This window comes from Galeopterus variegatus, unplaced genomic scaffold, assembly GCF_000696425.1.
Source record: "Galeopterus variegatus unplaced genomic scaffold, G_variegatus-3.0.2 Scaffold53, whole genome shotgun sequence".
Taxonomy (NCBI): domain Eukaryota; kingdom Metazoa; phylum Chordata; class Mammalia; order Dermoptera; family Cynocephalidae; genus Galeopterus; species Galeopterus variegatus.
The window spans coordinates 4482-24457 of NW_007726164.1; the positions used below are offsets into that span (position 1 = coordinate 4482).

Here is a 19976-nt window from a genome sequence, read left to right on the forward strand (position 1 = left end):
CCACTCACTGGCTGAGCGCAGTGCGGGCGCAACACCAAGGGTTGCGATCCCATTGCCGGTCAGTAAAAAAGGAAAAAAAGGAAAAAAAAAAAAAAAAAAGAAAGAAAGCGTAACTAGATGGGTAAATATACATAAAAATTTTTTATTATTTAAATATTGTAAAAGATAACTGACCATTTCATAAAAACAAATAACAGACCGCAGAGTTTATAACATATGCAAAAGCAGAATGACAATAATAGCACAAAGGAGACAAGGAGAGAAGGAAGTATGCTACTGTAAGTAAATGTGAATTGTATTGTAAACTATGTAGTAGGTACAATATTACTTGAAAGTAGACTCACTTAAAGACGTATACGCCTTGGGCCGGCCCAGTGGCGCACTGGAGAGTGTGCCGCTTGGGAGCACGGAGGCGCTCCCGCCGAGGGTTCGGATCCCATGTGGAGACCGGTTCCCGCTCACTGGTTGAGCGCGGTGCGGGCGCAACACCGAGGGTTGCGATCCCGTTGCCGGTCCCCGGTACAGGCGCGACACCGAGGGTTGCGATCCCGTTACCGGTCAGTAAAAAAGACAAAAAAGGAAAAAAAAAAAAAAGATGTATACGCCTTAAAACAAGAAAACAAAAAGCTACTGGTAATTAAAAAACAAAGGAGATAAATGGTATAAAAAGTAATCAATCCAAATAAAGGCAGTAAAAGAGGAAAATAAGAACAAAAAACAGATGGGAAACATAGAAAACAAATAGCAAGATGACAGACTTAAACTGAACCAGATTAATAAATCACATTTTGAAGATAAATGCTCTAAACATCCCAATGAAAAGGCAGTAACTGTCAGGTTAGATAGAGAAATTAAATGCTGCCTACAAGAAAGGCACCTTAAATACAAACATACAAACTAGTTAAAAGAATGAAAAAAGACAAAAGATATACTATGCTAACAATAATTAAAAGAAAACTCAAGTGGCTATTTCAATAACAAAGTAGATTTCAGAGTAAAGAATGTTATCAGGAATAAAGGAGACCATTTTCTAATGACAGAAGGGTCAATTAATCAAGAAGACACAATCCTGAACATTTATAACACAGCTTTAAAATATAGGTTAATGGACACAAAGAATGATTATGTTTTGTAGTGATGAATATGCTAATTATCCTGATTTGATCATCACACATTGTACACAGGTATTGATATTCAACAATGTACCCCACAAATATGTATAATCAATTATGCTTCAATAAAAAAATGAAATAAAAATAAAACACACAAAGCAAAAACTGATAGAACCTCAAGAAGAAATAGATCTACAATTATATTTGGAGGTTTTAATACCTTCCTCTCAATAACTGATAGAACAAGTAAACAGAAAATAAAAAATAATAGGAGACCTGAAAACACAATAAATCAATTTGAACTAATAAACATTTACAGACTATTCCACCAAACAGTAGCAGGAGACACATTCTTTGCAAATGCACATGAAACTCTTACAAAACGGACTATATAGTGGGCCATAAAACAAGTATGAACAAATTTGAAAAAATTAAAGTCATATAAAATATGTTTTCTGAACACTACAGAATATAGAAACAGAAAAATTTTGGAAAATCCCTAAATAATTGGAAACTAAATACAATCCTTTGAAGTAATCCATGGGTCAAAGAAAAACTCAAAAGTAGAAAATGTTTTGAAGTGAATGAAAGTGAATAGACAAGGAGCAAACATACCAGTCAACTTATCCAGCATTCAATGCTTTGGAGCTGCTACCTGCGTCAGATATTTCTTGGGACCATGAGCCATGGCTGCACTAGGCATGGAAAGAGGCCAGGCTTTCTATTTACTTTTTTTTTTTTTTTTTTAGAAATTGACAAGGGGACTATAAAATTCACATGGAAATACAAAGAACGTAGATTAGCCAAAACAACTTTGAAAAAGAATTCTGATAAATCCATAGTAATCCAAACAGTATGGTAGAGGCACAAAGATAGACATGTAGATCAAAACTGAATGGAGTCCAGAATTAGATGCACATATATATGGAAAAGAGACTTTTTTTTTAATGATGATGCAAAGTCAATTCAATGAAGGAAGGACAGTCTTTTTCAACAAATGGTACTGGAACAATTGGATATCCGTATGCCAAAAAAATTCATTCAATACCTTGTACCATATACCAACATTAACTCAAAAATCTTCAAAGCTGATCAAAGAATTGAATGTACAACCAAAAATTATGAAACTTAAATGGAAGAAAATCTTTGCAACCTTGGGTCAAGATACAACTGCAGAAGCATGCTACATAAGATAAAAAATTAGTATGTTGGACTTCACAAAAATTGAAAACATTTGTTCTTCAAAAGACACAATAAAAAAATGAAAAGACAAGCCACAAACCGGGGGTAAATATTTGCAAAGCATTTATCAGAAAAAGGACTTATATCCGGAATGTATATAGAACTCTCAAAACTTAATAATAAGAAAAACAACAATCCAACTTAAAAACTGGGCAAACAATTTAAAAGGACATTTCACCAATGAAAATAGATATATGGATGGCAAATAAGCACATGAAAAGATGTTCAAAACACTACTCGTTAGATAAAGGCAAGTTAAAACTACAATGAGATACTGCTATGCAGCTACTAAAATGACTAAAAAAGACTAACAATAAAAAGTATGTGGAGAAACTAGAACTCTTACACAATGCTGATGGGAATATAAAGGGATACAATCAATCCAGGAAAAAGTCTGATAGTTTTTGGTAAACATATACCTACGCCCAAGTTGCCCAAAGAACTGAATTTCCATCAACGGGAAATGAGAAGGCTACAGAATAAGCAAATTTTAAAGCAAAGATTGCAAATTTTCCCTCAAAAAAATAAGTTTTTAAAACGTTGAGTTTGAAATGTCTTAGATATTCAAGTAGAGGCATCAACTAGGAAACTGGATATATAAGTCTACAGTTCAGGAAAGAAGTCTTGGATGATACAAATTTAGGAGTCTTCTGCATTTAAAAGGAATATTTAGTCAGCTGTGCCTGCCTAAATCAAGCAGATAGTGCTCAATAAAAATTAGTGGAAGAAATCAAAGTTCTAAGTACTTTATTAACTTGTTTCATCCTAACAAAAACCTTATAAAGTAGGAACTGTTATCCACATTTTATAGATGAATTAACTGAGGCATAAAGGTTAGTAATTGGCCCAAGGTCGCATGGCTAGGAGCTATATTTGGGTTTTATAGTAAAAGTTAATAGCTATTAGAAACAAACAAAGATGGGGCCGGCCCGGTGGCGCACTTGGTAGAGGGCGGTGCTCCCGCCGAGGGTTCGGATCCCATATAGAGACCAGTCCGCTCACTGGTTGAGTGCGATCCCGTTGCCGGTCACGGTATGGGTGCGACACCGAGGGTTGCGATCCCGTTACCGGTCACGAAAAAATACAAAAAGGAAAAAAAAAAAAAAAAAAAAGAAACAAACAAAGATAACATGAAGTTATTGGTGATATTGTCCCTAGTTGGAAAAAAAACATTAGAGTCACACATCCCCAGACTATTAACTAAAAAAATAAAATAGAAAAGGATTAAATAAATCTGGAAAAAAAAAAAAATTCCCCAAATCCATAATTGACAGTAGTGACTTCCCTTAAATTTTATACATATTAAAATAAATGTAATTTATAAGTTAAAGATATTAAAATCTATGCTACCTACCTACTATATTTATGTCATTTTAAAACTTCTAGAAGAAAAACCAGTTTTAAGCTGGTACCTCAGCTAAAGTAGAAACTGAAAGACACAGAAGTTTAATGAAGAAGAAATTAAACTGGGATCGAAACAGCTATAGAAACTATATTACAGTTTAGAGAAGGCAAAAAGAAAGTTCTATATCGGTATTTAGGAAAATGAACTAGTAGGTAAAATATCAGAAGTTCCTAATCTACAAAAGTGTCATTTAAATTTCAAGGAAATATGTTCCCCGAATTTCAATTCTAACCTTCAAAAAAAAAAAAAAAAAAAAGAAAAGAAAACTTGGAAAGGTTAAAACACTACATCAAATGCTATAATGAAGGATATAAAATTGAAGACATAAAAGGCCGTTCTTTGTTATAAAACAATTGCTATATTGATAATGCCTCATTCAGGCATAATGGAAGACTAAGACAGAACTTTTTAGAGGTTTTTCATAAAATACTACTACTCTTGCCCACTAATGTTCATTATAAACTATAATAATTAACAAATCTACTTATCCTGACTTACTGCAGATCTTTAACACAGCCCCAACAAATATGTTCAATTTTATTTCAGTTCGCTGCATCTTACTGCATTAAAAATAAAAATAATAGTTGAAGAAATTTTTTCAAAGGCTTTCATCCAGAATTAGTTACAAGCAGACCAATTTTAATCAACTTTTCAAGAAAGAAGGAAACAGACAATAAAACAAAATCAACAATCACATCACATCTCTATGTCCTGTTAAAAGTTTAGAGGGGAGTGGAGGTCTCTATAAACAAAGTGGTTAGTACATCACAAACAAATTGAATTTTCTAATTTTCATTTTCAAAAGCTGAGATAGTCATCTTGACTATATTTGAGGAAGTTAAAGAAACCAATTCATTTTAACAATTACCTGCTTAGAATCCATGAAGGGAACCTAAAGTTTTCCAAAAATTCATTAGGATACAAATAAAGTGCCATAGACTCCAAGAGTTTCACTAACTCATAAGATGAGAAGTTTTCAATGAAACAATGAATAGCAAATACCAAAATCTACCCAGCTGATGCAATTTATTACCAAGACATGAAAATTCTATGTCCAACTTATTCCATTTTGCTCCACTCCTACTACTTTATTTCAGGTCACTATCAACTCTTATCTAAATGATTGCAGTAGTCTCTGAACCTGCCCTCACATGGCCCATCCATCTTCCACACAGTAGCCAGAACCAAGTAGAAAGGTAAAGTTCAAACCTCTAAAAGGGGTTTTCTAAGAACCTTTATGATCTTTTAATTTTTTTTTTTGAAATAACACATACACATTATTTATTGAGCATTATTTGTACAAACAAAAGTTTGGGAGCAATCCACATATCCATCAGTAGGAACTGACTAAATAAACCATTGTATAGCCACACACAGTATTCTAATCAGTAGTGGCTATCCTGAAGATACAGATCTGCATATTCTTGAACACACTCTTTTGGAAACCTTTATTTATTTTTAATTAATTAATTTATTTTTTTACATTCTAAGGTGTTGTGGAGCAGTTAGGGTGGAGGGGAAGACAGGAAGGGAGAGAGAAGGATACGGTGGGAGGATGAGGAAAGGGGAAGTGGGGAGGGGGGCATGGTCGAGGCCTGTGGCAACCCCCTTCATTCCAGCAGAGGAGCCCAGGAGGCTTTCCAGTGGTGGCTCAGTTGTGGCTGCACTGGATGGATTTGGGGGGCGGAGGGCTGGCTAAGGCCCTTGGCCCCCCACCACCCTGGATTGAGAGCCCAGAAAGCTTCCGCCAGCAGCCTGGTGAAAACCTTATGATCTTAACTCTTCATGTTTTCCTGGCTTGCATCCTTCACCACTTCTATATCCACTCCCAGCCAATATACAAACACCAAGAATGTGTGATATCCCATGTACACACACTAGGCTTCAGCCATACTCAGCTATCTACAGTCCCCAAAAGCAACGGCTACCCTTAAAGCCTCTGCACATGCTCCTTCCTCTGACTGGACTGTTCTCCCCAACCCCTATCTTCTTTTTGCTAACTTTGACTCATCCTGAAGTCTCAGTTTAAATGCCATGTCCTTTGTGATACCTTCTTTGTCCAACTCCTTCCCACCAAACCCCATCTGATGACCCATAACACCCTGCATTTAGCCTCCACATAGCAATTCTCACTATGAATCATTGTTTACTTACCTAACTTCTATCCTAATATAAGCTACCTGAGGACAGAGATGGTGTCTTGTTATCATGTCCTCAGCAACTAGATCAACATCTGACCCACAATAAGTATTAAACAAATTTGTTGAATGAATGAATGTACTGTGAAAGGTATCTCATTCAGAGAAGGAACACGGATTTACTTACCTAACTTCTGTCCTAATATAAGCTACCTGAGGACAGAGATGGTGTCTTGTTATCATGTCCTCAGCAACTAGCTCAACATCTGACCCACAATAAGTACTGAACAAATTTGTTGAATGAATGAATGTACTGTGAAAGGTATCTCATTCAGAGAAGGAACACGGCAGTCTGAAAACCTTAATTAAAGAAATAACATACCTGTCTTTCCAACTCTTGTCCTGTTATGCCAGCCTCTACATGAACTGTCAGATTGTTCTCATCAATCCAGAGGATTCGATTCTGTTGCAAAGGAAGAAAAAAGTCTTATCTCCATAAATGACTGACATTTTCTCCTGAAATGTAACTTCCTAATTCAAAGCAACAAGTGACAAGATAGTAATTAAACAACTAGGATTCTCCCTAACCATCCATATTGGAAACCAGCTCCACTTATCCCTGACTATGTAACATGACAGTCATAGTAACAAAGGCACTACACTATGTAGGAGCTGGTTTAAAACACAGACTGTCTTTATTCAGATGTTAATTAGAATCAAATTCTACCACATATCTTAGACAAGTTACTTAACTGTCTAAGCTCAGTGCTTTCTCATTTGTAAAATGTGAATAGTAATGATACACACTTGCAGGGTTGCTGTAAGGATTAAATGAGATGCTGCATGTAAAAAATTTAGCATACACAGGTCCTGGCATTCTACAAATACTATCTGCACTATTGTCAACACAGCAATCACACCATGAGATTAGGAAAAAATGGCCATGAGATTAGGAAAAAAATCACCTGCAAAGACATTTGAGTATAGTAAATGACATCCCTGCTTCATTTTCAATCTAAAATAGGATCAGAGATCCCATGCAGAAAACAAAGCACATCCCCGCCTCAAGCTGAAAAGAAGGAATCGAGTATCATCTGGATCAACTTACTAAATATACTACTACAATAAAAAATGTTTTTTTTAACATTTGACCTAATTTTTATGTTTTGTATATATATATGAACCTTCATGAAATATTTTCTACTATTAAGAGCAAACTATTTTCCCCTCCTACTTGGCTGAACAATCAGATAACATATAAAATCTTTTTCTGGATCCCAGGGAAGCCTTCTTTGTAAAACTAAATTTTCATGTTTCATGGCAATAACTAATGCAGATAAGTCTAGTTAATAATAAAAACCAAAAAACACAATAGAAAATACAAAAATAGCAGTCTCTGCCTAAATTCCAGATTTGAACACATACTAATAACTGCACTGCTTAATTCATAAGGTTATGATAAATATTAAGTTACATGATATATGTGAATTTTTTGTTATATAAAACATTATAATTATAGTCTCACTATAAGACAAGAGTAATTTCAATATAACTATAGTATAATCAGGCTTTTGGTCTTATGGCAGCTAAACAAAAGGAAGTATTAAACTGCAGAGTAAAAAGACAAAGAATTTATTAATCTGATGGCACCTTATACTATAATAACTTATGTACATCTTCGCCCACAACAGACTGGTTCAGGGCAATTAAATAATTGTGCTAAATATATACCTCATACCTACCAAGGGTCCAAACATATTTTTAGTAGAAGAAAAGAAATTAAAGGAGGCAGAGAAGAAAACTACCATTATGGCTACTCAAAAAAAAAAAAAAAAACTTAAAGAAAATATATAGACCACCCTATTACATCCAGTATATACTACCTAACCCAAGTTAACAATAAAACAAAAACAAAAATGTAAAGGCCAATAGGCCTTAGTATTACCATATATATTTTAATAGAAAACCAGCATGACACTAATTCCCAAATTTTCTACATATTATATCAGAAGTACACTGTGCAAAATCATGCATAGACATGACTTACTGACTTCTACAGAAATCAGTTATAAGTACCCCCTATCCATTATAATATCCGAGACAGTCCAAGGTTAAAAGCACTGCATATATAAAGTTTCTCAGCAAAATAAATGGTTAGAAACCTGGCATTTACAATTGTGACACAGAATTTTAAGCATCTGCTCAGTGTCAAGACTTATCTCATTTAATCTTCAAAGTAATGTTCTGAAAGTATTACTGTTTCTACTTTATACATTCAGTAATAGATTTAGTGGTAAATTTGCACATAGTAAGGTTAAAAGACAGAAATTCAAACACATTCCAAAGCCTATTCCAAAACAGGATATTTTTAAACTACCCTCTGAGGAAATTACCTTTTCTTAAACTCTAGCATAAGGAAAGGCTGATGGAAAACTCTACAGTAAAATCATCAGGCAGTCACAATCTGAACTAGCTCATCAATTTTATCATCACTAAAAGAGGACAACCAGGTATTATACATCTCCACTCCTGATGTTACAGGACCTAAAACAGCATACCATCATCTATAAGAAACAGAGGTAGGGAGGGAGGAGGAAAAAAAAGGTATGCCTGAACCTAACTAGAAACTATATCTAACTTCCAGTTTAGAGGACATCCAAGGCCTGGAAATGACACCAAGAAGAAGCAACAGACAAATTCAAAATATGACATTCTATAGTACCAATAACCTAGTTTCTTCAAAAGTCAATAACATTTAAAAAAGGGGGGAGGAAGAGGAGGCTTTTTTAGATAAAGTGAGACTTAAGAGAAACAACCAGAAGCTCACATGAGCCTTGTCTGGATCCCCATTTGAACAAATGAACTGTAAAAAAGACATTTTTGAGATTTTAGAAAATTTAAATTTGAATTAGGTATTAAATGATATAAAGAATTACTTTTGATTTTGCCAGGAGTAAAAACAATACAGTAGTTATATGAGAAAATGTCCATTTTTAAAGAGACACACAAGAATATTTAGGTGTAAAGTAGCAAAATATCAGGATTTTCTTTAAAATATTAGAGGAAAAAAGATAAAGCAAGTATGAAAAGATATTAACAACTATTTAATCTAGGGAATAGGTATATTATTCTACTTTGGTGTTTGGAAAACTTTCAAATTAAAAGGTAAATAAATGTTTTTATTATACTGGAGGAATATGTAACCAGGAATATTGTTGACTATATGAAGATAAAGTTTATACCCAAATTAAAACTTTAACATGATACAATGTCCAACTCTTAGACCACAATGAGCCAAAACTTCAGAAAGTAATCTTATAATTAAAGTAGTTCTTACTATTCATTCCCAAATAAAAATGCAACAGCATTAGTGTAAATTTGGGGGACAAGCAAGTTTAGGTGATTCAAATTAACCTTAACTAATATTATCTGTTGTTTTTTAATAATACAAATCAGGTCATCTAGTGCATCAATATGTTCATTCATGATTCCCAAAGTATCAATTTCACATGCCAGTTTGCTAGAACAGCTATTTCAAATACATCTTAAATTATTATATACCATTTGTGAAGTGTCCAAAGAAATAATTGTTCTTGCCTCATCTGCAGGACACATCAGTCCATACGAAACACTTGTTCCTCCTGCCAAAATAGGAAACAATTTTATGTTTAAATATTTTATTTTTGGCTACATTTCTAGGGCAAATCCTTAATATGGAGTATACAGATAGGCCCACTAGGAGAATGATACCTATTTCTACTTTGTAAAATATAATTTGCAAATGCTAACACACTAAAAGCAAACTCACCTTTATTTTATGCTGTGTGCCAAAATGAAGCAATATTATGGAACTGAAAGCAATGAGATATGGCTCCATCCCCTGGACATGGCATATTCAAGTGAAGCCCCTAGCAATTTGTAGAACTCCAAAAACATGATTAGAAATGTTCTAATCTAATGATTACTGCAAAAAAGTAGCTTAAAAGAAAAATAAAAGACCCATCCTATACAACTAGAGATACCATTACCTCCTTTCTACCATAATTATAAGATCCATTTATTGTTTAAAATATCTTATATTCTCATACAAATAGGCTTTAATAAATTAGAAACAAGTTTAAAATGTCCAGATTATGCAACTTTTAAAAATAAATTTATATGTTCTTTGGTAAAAAAGTGATTTTAATATAGAATAAATAATACGTAGACACTTGAACAATGTACTGCTGTTTTCTCTTAACATTTGCTGTCAAAGGAAAAATGCTTTCCTGATTCCAATAAAGAAATAACACCACGCTCTCAGTTCTTAAGCAGATCTGTATCACCATACATCAGGATAAATTCTTAATTGGTACTTCCATACCTTTTGCACGGAAGAAAACATGTGGAAGTCTTCTTCCACAAGAAGTATAGGGAGTGTTGATCTGTAAGGTTCAGCTTAAGTTTACAAGATGAGACCATGAACTGTCAGTTAAGAACATGATGCCTGTGATCAGTAACTACTATTTGCGTGTCACAGTCACTTAAAAATCAAAAAAATATTTCATAATGAGTGGCACTGTAGTGTCTTTTTTGCATGAATTCAACAGAAAGCATTAGCTGAAGAGGGAATTTGGAGCTTCTGGAATTGTCTGGATACCATTTCCATTCCATCAGTGCCAATTTGGTCAGTGAAGGTAACGTCCTTTGGCTTGTATAAGTTGTTAAAACAATGCAGTCAATAAAAAAATCGAAGAGATGAAATTTGTCTTAAAATGCAAGACAATGTTAGTTTTTTGTACTGAATTATTGATTGGTCATAATTTTAGTGGTTGATCATTTATTTTTTAAGTGACATGTAATAACTGTACATAGTTATGGGATATAGAGAAATATTTTGATACATGTACATACTGTGTGATGATCAAATTAGGGTAATTAGCATATCCATCCCTGCAAACATTTATCATTTCTTTGTGATGAGAACATCTGAATTCCTCTCTTCTAGCCATTTGAGAATATACAATGTTGTTATTAATTATAGATACCTAGCACTACTGTCAAATACTAGAACTTATTCTTCCTATTCTTCCTATCTAGATGTAATTCTGTACAAGTTAACCAATCTCTCCCTAACCCCTTCTCCCCCTCACCCTTCCCAGCCTCTAATAACCACAATTTTACTCTATACTTCTATTACCTCACTTTTTTTTTTTAGCTCCACATATTAGCAGTATTTATCTTTCTGTGTCTGATTTATTCCACTTAACATAACGTCTTCCAGGCTCATCCATGCTGCCACAAATGACATGATTTCATTCTTTTTTTATGGCTGAGTATTCCACTGTGTATGTATGCCACATTTTCTTTATCCATCCACCTGTTGATTCCATCTTGGCTACTATTATAATAGTGCTGCAATAAATATGGGGGTTTGGCATACTGCACAGTACTCTATATGTTTACTCTGCTTCTGAAAGGTTTATACTGGGTATACAGCATTTAAAAAACAAAATTCTCTCTATAAATATACAGGTTAGAAAGTAATTACTAAAAAAGAAACATTTTCTTATTTAGGCATTAAATCACAGATTCATCTAGGATCCAAATGGGAAAAAAGCCATGAATAAGCGTACACCACATTTCAAGCAGTTTAGGTAGACCCACTTAGAACACAAATGAGCACCATAAAACAATTTTTGAGAATAACCACATCATAATTACAAGAATGTTTGTTTTCAATGGGATGACACAAATATTAAACATACAAGTATTTCAAACAAAAAGAACAAATTTACATCATATTAAGATTCAAAAGGCACAATACCTACCACCAATCGGTATGATACAAAGGTTATATTTGCACGCTAGATTCACAATCTTAACTACATCATCATGACATGCTGTTGAAAAAAGGGAAAATAAATTAATCACAGGAAGTGAATAAAATCTGGGTAACCCTGCAAAATAAGGGTTATAAAGTTCTTTAGTGTCCAAACTTTTCCTTCATTTATTCACTCACTCACATATTAAATAGCTATTTTAAAACAGATTTTATTTTTAACTTTTCATTTTGAAATAATTTCAGACTTACAAAAAGTTGCAAAAATAATACAAAGAATTTCCTTCGTTCTACATCCCCAAATATTAACATCTTACATAATTACAGTCAAATTGTCAAAATCAAGCAATTAACACTGATAAAATACAACGAACTAATCTATAGATTTTATTCAAATTTCGTCAATTGTCCCACTATACGTCTTCTTTTCTGGACCAGGATCAAATCCGGGATCACACACTGCATTTAGCTGTCATGTCTCCTTTGTCTTCAGACAGACATTTGCTCAGTCTATCTTTGACTTTCATGACCACAGAACTTTTGAAAAATACTGGTCAGTTATTTCATAGAATGTCTCTCACTTTGAATTTGTGTATGTTTCCTCAGGATTAAATTCAGGTTATACATTTTGGTGGGAATTCCACAGAAGTGATGCTGTGCCTGTCTCAGTGTATTACATGAGCACATTTTTTTCATCATTTGGTTAAGTAGTGTCTGCTAGGTTTCTCCACTATAAGAATACTATATTCCCTCTTGAAATTAATAAGTATCTCATGACTAAATTAAACATTAGATTATGTAGATATCATTTTTCTCATACTTTCACCCACTAATTTTAGAATCACTGATGATTCCTTATTGTTTTTAAAACAAATATTGAAAATATCACACAAAGTGTATTGTACATAAATTCCTTTCTATTGGACATAACTAAAGCATTGTTTTTATCAGCACAAAAGTTATATAAGTAACCTGACTGCAGGGATCTGAAATGCCAAGCAAAGGTGCTCAGATTCAACCTGACTGGAAATAGGACATCAGTGGAGGTTCTTAAGAAGGGGAACAAGATGGCAAAGAGGTTATTTTAGAAAGATCAATCTCCTCATAGAACATGGGATGGAATGGAAGAGAAACTTGAGGCAAGAAAACTATGCAAAAATCCAGTATTAGTTGCTAAGAGCCTGAAAGGGAAATAACGATGCTAAGGAAAAGAGACAAATGAATATCCATTTATGAAAGTAACAATAATGTTCTACAAAAGCTCTAATTATCATTTCTTTGGTTTACTTAAACCTACAAATACATGTTATTTGTATCTTTCCAATTTTTAATGAAAATCCATTTTCATCCTTTCAGAATAAGCTTATAAAGCTTACTATTTGTGGTAGATGTCTGTTAAAAACCTTTAAAAAGGCAAAACTACCGTTTAGGAATGCCACCTTATCAAAAGCCTTCCTTGACCATGTTATCTGAAATAGCCCTCCCCCAACCCACCACCCACCCTTTTTCACTCTACCTTCTTATGTGCTTTATTACTCTTTATAGCACTTATCACTACCTAATATGTTACATATTTGTTTATTATCTGTCCCCTCCCACTAAATTGAATGGCACTTGAGAAGAGGGATTTTGTTTTGTTCACTGCTTATCCTCAGCACCTAGAACACTCTCTAGTCTGTATTTTCACAGGCCTAAAGTTCTGATATTTAGGCTGTTGAAAATAATAAATACTAAACTTAATAAGCAAACTAATTTTTAAGATATGTGATTGGTAAAGGAAAATTTAAGTTTTACAGGCACACTTACCACTGACAACATGCAATGTATGAGTGACTAACCATCTGTCCAAACTAAATGAAAGGTAGAGATACCCACACTGTGTAAAGGTCAAAATGGTTCAAATCCTGCTGTATAAGGATCTCCAAGTCAAAGAAGTTATGCGTAAGTCCTTACTCTTAGACAAGCCCTATACATCCTTGTTGAGAAAATAGAATGGTTTGGTCAGGACCCTCATCTCGGGTCCAGTTGGGTGTGGTTTGGAACATACTTTGTAAGCAAATTGTGTGTGTGTGTGTGTGTGTGCATGTGTGTGTGTGTGTGTAGTTAGTGCACATGCGTGCCAATCTCGGGTCCAGTTGGGTGTGGTTTGGAACATACTTTGTAAGCAAATTGTGTGTGTGTGTGTGTGTGTGTGTGTGCATGTGTGTGTGTGTGTGTAGTTAGTGCACATGCGTGCCAATGTATCTTTTTAGTTCTGTTGCTATTCTGTGTTCTTCAGAGTTTGTGAAGCAGGCGGGCTGACTACTGCCTCTGGCAGCAGCCGCTGCCTCACATGGCCAAGCTTTCCAACCTACAGCTTCCAAGAACCTGTTTGCCAGTTACCTAGCTCATAGACCTGCGTGTAAGGGGTCTGGTGACCCAGCCTGGCGTGTGAGGGGTCTGGGGACCCAGCCTGGCATGTGAGGGGTTTGTGACCCAGTCTGGAACGGGCTTGAGGGGTCTATAAATTCCAGACCCAGTCCTAGCTCGACAATTGGCCCAATTGGCAGGACTACTGGCAGGTAAAAGACCGCGACCATCCTACTAAAGCAACATGTAGAATTAAAATTCAGATTAAAATCAGACTTAAAGACAACTGTAACAATAGGTTTCCTAGGGAGAGATGTGTGTATTGTATGGTATATATATGAGGGTACTTCAAAAAGTTCATGGAAAAACGAAATTAAAAGATAATACAAATCTTTTCTCCAAATTCTGCTAGATGAGACAACTGCCTCTACTCTATGGAATACTACATTGTCTCAAATTGCCACATTGTCTCAAAACTTGCCCTCAAGCAAAAAAAAACTTAAGACTTCTTCACCAATAGGAAATTTACATTAAAGTTAAATAAAAGCCTCAGTAAATTGATAACCTGTTGGGAAACAATTTATTTCCAAATAGTCCTTATACTGGCAATTTCAACAGAATAAAATTATAAACTTGATTCAGCCAGGAATACACCATTCATATAGATTCTTGAATTATGGAACAAGATAGCAAAGAAATTATTTTAGAAAAATTAACCTCTCGGGCTGGCCCGGTGGCACACTGCTACAGTGCGCCGCTTGGGAGCGCGGAGGCGCTCCCGCCGAGGGTTCGGATCCCACATACAGACCGGTTCCCACTCACTGGCTGAGCGAGGTGCGGGCGCGACGCCGAGGGTTGCGATCCCGTTGCCGGTCCCGGTCCGGTACGGGCGCAACACTGAGGGTTGCGATCCGTTGCCGGACACGAAAAAAGACAAAAAAGGAAGAAAAAAAAAATTAACCTCTCAAGAGTGTACAGGAGGCTTGGAAAGATAAGATAACTCAAGGCATGAAAACTGTTAAAGCTATTTCAAAAACCCATATATGCACTTATAAGGACCTGAATTGGAAATTGGGACAGAAAAAAAAAAAAAAATGGAAGAGCAAAGTTGTGAGGGAACCAACCAAAAGGGAAGGATTTTACAAAGCAAAGAAATTTTTGTTCATTAACTGACTACTTTATCTGTTTCCTACTTCTGGGTTTTTTAAATATTTGGATTTTCGTATAACTTCGTATAATGTATGCTATACGAAGTTATTACGAAATATTTTCTACTATTAAGAGACACATACTCCCACTATGGGAGTATTTGAATACTCAAACACACAAAGAAAATACCTAGAAGGCACATTTGAAAGTTCTTTTCAAGATATATCAAAGGATGGTCTATTAGGTTTCCTGTGGGAAATGAAAATTGATAAATTTTGCTTTCATGTTTTCCAGTAAAAAATGGAATAAATCATTACTAAATCTTGGTAGAAAAGTAGCCTAAAGCTACTAAAAAACAGGCAGACAAAACAAAATACTTCTGGGCCGGACCAGTGGCGCACTGCTACAGTGTGCCGCTTGGGAAGTGCGGTGGCGCTCCCGCCGAGGGTTCGGATCCCACATACAGACCGGCTGCTCACTGGCTGAGCGAGGTGCGGGGGCAACACCAAGGGTTGCGATCCCGTTGCCGGTCCCGGTCCAGTACGGGTGCGACACTGAGGGTTGCGATCCATTGCCGGTCACGAAAAAAAGACAAAAAAAAAAAAAATACTTCTTTTCGAGAATTTCTTTTTCTTAGGAACAACTAAATTTCTATACTAAACTAACAGACAAAAGACTTATTTCATAATTATTCCAAATGCACAGAAGAATATACATCCCAAGTATCAGGAAAGTAATTTCATCTCTGCTACATATGCTCTTAGATTTTCCTCCTCTGTATCTCATCTCCTTCCTGCCTCCATATTAAAGTATAATTTTTCCTTCAGATAGTCCCTCCAAAGTAGAAGGATCTCAGCTAAGAACTGAGAGTCCATGAATGAGCCACTGTTTTGAAAAATAAAACATGCTACATACTCTGAAGAAGATCTGAAGATGAAAAAGGATCAGAAAAATCAATGGAACTTTTAAAAAATGCAATGGTGAATAGCAGGAACAATATACTTGTCCTGCTTTAAATTATCTGCTAAAAGAAATGGTAAAAAGCCAGATAATAAATATAGTATCTAATCGTCACCATGAGCAAAATAACAAAAGAAAGCTCATCCATCCTCTTTCCCAAGCTAAATCCAAATAACTAATTTCTCAAAATTTAATTATTCATATCAAACATAATGTGCATTTCCATAATACATAAGTTTTTAACAATTTATTTTGCCATCTGATCATGCTTTTTTAGCCCATGCGCTGATATCAACAAATTACTATTATTAGTTTGCAGTAATCAACCATGTTAACTGTTTCTATGTATCTGCATATATTACCAACTGGTACTAATTTTCACTAAATTTCCAAATTAACCAAAAATACATTTTTTGCTGACCTTTCAATATGATTATTTACATTTAAAACGAAGACTTAATCATCAACAACAAAATCAATGTTAAAACCAAAAGTTCAGTATGGTTCAATCAAGAAAGGGCTTCATGACCTTTAGTAAACTCTCTTAAAAATAGTTATTCACACTTTTTATGACTTATATGTTAAAAAGCACACATCTCCAATATTAAATTTACTTAAAACTTAACAAAACTTAGTTATACAAAGAGGAAAAAAAACTTACTTGGCCACAAAACTATATCAGGAATTCGCTGAAAGATCCCTTCCCTGAGCAAAAATATCTCATGAAGACAATGACCTGTTTTGTGGTTTAAAAAAGAAAAATGCAAAAACATCTTAAATTATAGGAAACTTTTTAATTAAAAATAAGTGGTGCTAATATAAAGTAGCTTACCATGAGCTCTAAATACTCGATCATCTGCTTCTTGTGAATATGAAATATTAGTTTCCTTAAGGTCACGAAGAAAATCTTCATTTACAACAGAAGGAGGTGTATCACTAGGATTTATGGATGCCTAAAAAATAAAATTGATTTGACTTATTTCTAGAAAATAAATTTTAAATACCTCTGTTAGGGAGAACAACTATAAAATGTAGTTTTTGTTTGTTTGTTTTACATCCAAAGTAAGATAGAAGCATATGAAAATACCAAGCAATACATATAGAAACTAACTTTGTGACAGTAACAAATTACAAATGGTCTGGTTAATCACATTCTATAACATAAGTTATAGAGGCCCTATGTCTGTTTCTGTGGCCCACCTTTCCATTATTTCTAAAGATTGCAATCAAGAACCAGGAAGATAGCAGTCTCAAATCTTTAATTGTAGATTAAGGAGAGTAAGAGAAAGCTTGTTGATTTTTACGTTATCTACATTTTCACCTGTAGATAAAATTTAGCATTTCCTATTTCCAATTACCACTTAAAAATGATCATCAGAAAGCCTCACAATAAGTAATAAACCCATTTTTATAGGGCTGCTTTAAAACTCATGACATAATTATATACTTGATACTCCATTTCAACTAACAGGTAACTTAAAACCTTATCTTCAACTTTAAAGTTAAACCTATGTGACAAGGGCATTCTGGGGACAGGGGTTGGTGAGGCTCATGCTGGAGGGCTTCGCTTCTGCAGCAGAAACAGTGAGGATACTGGTGACCATGAGATCCCTGAACCTGATCAGAACCCCCTTCTTGAGTGGCCTGCTCTAGGCCTTTTGAGCCCCAGGTGCCACAGCCAAGGAGCCTGGGGCCAGCTTCTCCCAACCCAGTAGCATGGGCCTGGACAAGAATACAATGCATGAGGAAAAGAGAGAGAACAGGCACCAGAAATGAGAGAAGGTAAACTGATTAACATAACAGTTGGTGTTTTGAGAGATGATAACAAAAATAATGATGGATACAAAGAAAATGCTGAATTTGTGAAATCACTGCAGTAGCTGTTATTTGGCCTCTCCCAGTTATATGCAAATATAACCCAAGATAATGTGATTGAACACTTTTGGTAATGCAAAATAACTCATTTTCTACTACTGCTGCAGTGTTTTGATAAAAAACCCCTAATAATTTGTTACACTGGAGTGAAAAAGAGAAATCAAGGACATAAAAGATAAGAGAAATGGGACATTGTATAGTCCCTAAGTGCTGTTAAATCTCTTATTGGGCAAGGGCTTGATTAAAGAATCCTTTTATGTAGAGAGCACTAACATTTATTAAGCAAATGTATTTCACAGGGCCTATTTTCCAAAGCCCTGTAGTCTCAGATTTAGCCTAACCTTTTGGAATTACATATAGAAATGTTAATGTTGCAAAAGACAGGAAACTTTCCTCAGGCTAAAGCAATATAGCAAAGTTGCTGGCTGAAGGACAGACAAGTTACTTGATTGATATATAAAATACTGGGAAAATTGTGTATGGAAAAACAGTGTTTGCTAAGATCAAGCTTTTGTTGGTGGATCAACTCAACTTTTTGCAAATTGCACTATGGAATGTCACTTTGCTTGTTTCACTGATGTTACCAGCCTATATTGTTAAACTATATACTTAGCCATAACCCCACCTATGTTCTTTTTCTGTAACTTCCTGGTCTGCAGAATAAATGCAGGGAGAGAACCCCAGTTCATGGTTAATGTCCAAAGGAAGGAATGCCTCTCTCGAGGGTTCCAGGAAATTAACCCCTTCAGGGTCTCTCACTGCTCAGAAGAGATAGACTTTTTTTTTCCTTTTTGTCTTTTTTCGTGACCAGTAACGGGATCGCAACCCTCCGTGTCGCGCCCGTACCGCAACCGGCAACAGGATCGCAACCCTCAGTGTCACGCCCACACCGCGCTCAACCAGTGAGCGGACCGGTCTCTATATGGGATCCGACCCCTCGGCGGGAGCGCCGCCACACTCCCAAGCACCGCACTCTACCGAGTGCGCCACCGGGACGGCCCCAAGAAGAGATAGACTTTGAGTAATCCTTTACATCTCCATCACCCAGGGGAAGAGAGGTGATAAATCCATGTGAGGCAAAGCAACACTTTTAAGAATATTGGATAACTGGAACTGAGTACTCAGTAACTTGGCTACAGAATACTGCTAGTTTCTTGATTTTAATACATGTTACCTGAAAAGTAAGACAAGCTTTGCCAAGTGAACATAGTATTCAGTGACAGTGAGGGAATGAAGTGAATGCCAAATGTTTTCCCTAGTAAGTGCTGTCTCTTCAGGTAAACATGGTCAGTATTCTGTAAAGTTCCCCTGGCCTAAATGACTACTTACTCTGGGCAAGTGGATATTTATTAGGCTCTTTCAGAGCCATAGCATAAAAAGAATGTCAAACATAGAGTTCAGCTGGTCTTAGAGTCTAAGATTCTTTATCCTCTGGCATCTTGGAAATGATATACCACTGGCCTAAGTGATTAACCTTTTTCACAGTATTAGCATTTTTATACAACTACTGCCACATCCTTATACTTTATTTCTTTTCTGTCTTCTTCAACCTGGGAGCGACTTAATTTAAAAGTGTTCTCTACTCCAATCAATAATAAATGTTTTAGCTTTCTTAATATTTGTATTTCACTCGTTTCCAGGATTTTGTTTTCGCAGTTTAGAAACTAGTAGGAATGAAAGGACTTGATACAGCAGGGGTAAAACTACTAGCTGGTCTAGCCTAGGTGGGAGGTGAGAAGAGCATTCATTAAACACAGTGATTAACCTGATAGAAGTTCTACTTAGAAGGAATGTTGTCTAAATTACCGCTTCTATCCTGAATGTGTGAATTCTTTCAAATCAGGAAAGATTAGAAAAGAAAGCCTATGGGCCGGCCCGGTGGTGCACTGGAGAGTGCGCCGCTTGGGAGCGTGGTGGCGCTCCCG

The 19976-nt window shown here is 35.4% G+C and overlaps 1 protein-coding gene across 1 annotated transcript in view; it reads right to left on the reverse strand.

Moving 5' to 3' along the window:
* Positions 1-6279: 6279 nt before the first annotated feature.
* AGPS (alkylglycerone phosphate synthase) overlaps positions 6280-19976 on the reverse strand; it is a gene marked incomplete at its 3' end in the record, with an annotated part of 48901 nt that continues 35204 nt past the window's right edge. The window contains exons 4-8 of the mRNA XM_008573651.1: positions 17009-17129; positions 16838-16912; positions 11708-11779; positions 9459-9538; positions 6280-6360 (exon numbers count right to left, since the gene is read on the reverse strand). Coding sequence (XP_008571873.1) covers positions 6280-6360; positions 9459-9538; positions 11708-11779; positions 16838-16912; positions 17009-17129 — 429 coding nt within the window. The remainder of the gene's footprint in view (positions 6361-9458; positions 9539-11707; positions 11780-16837; positions 16913-17008; positions 17130-19976) is intronic.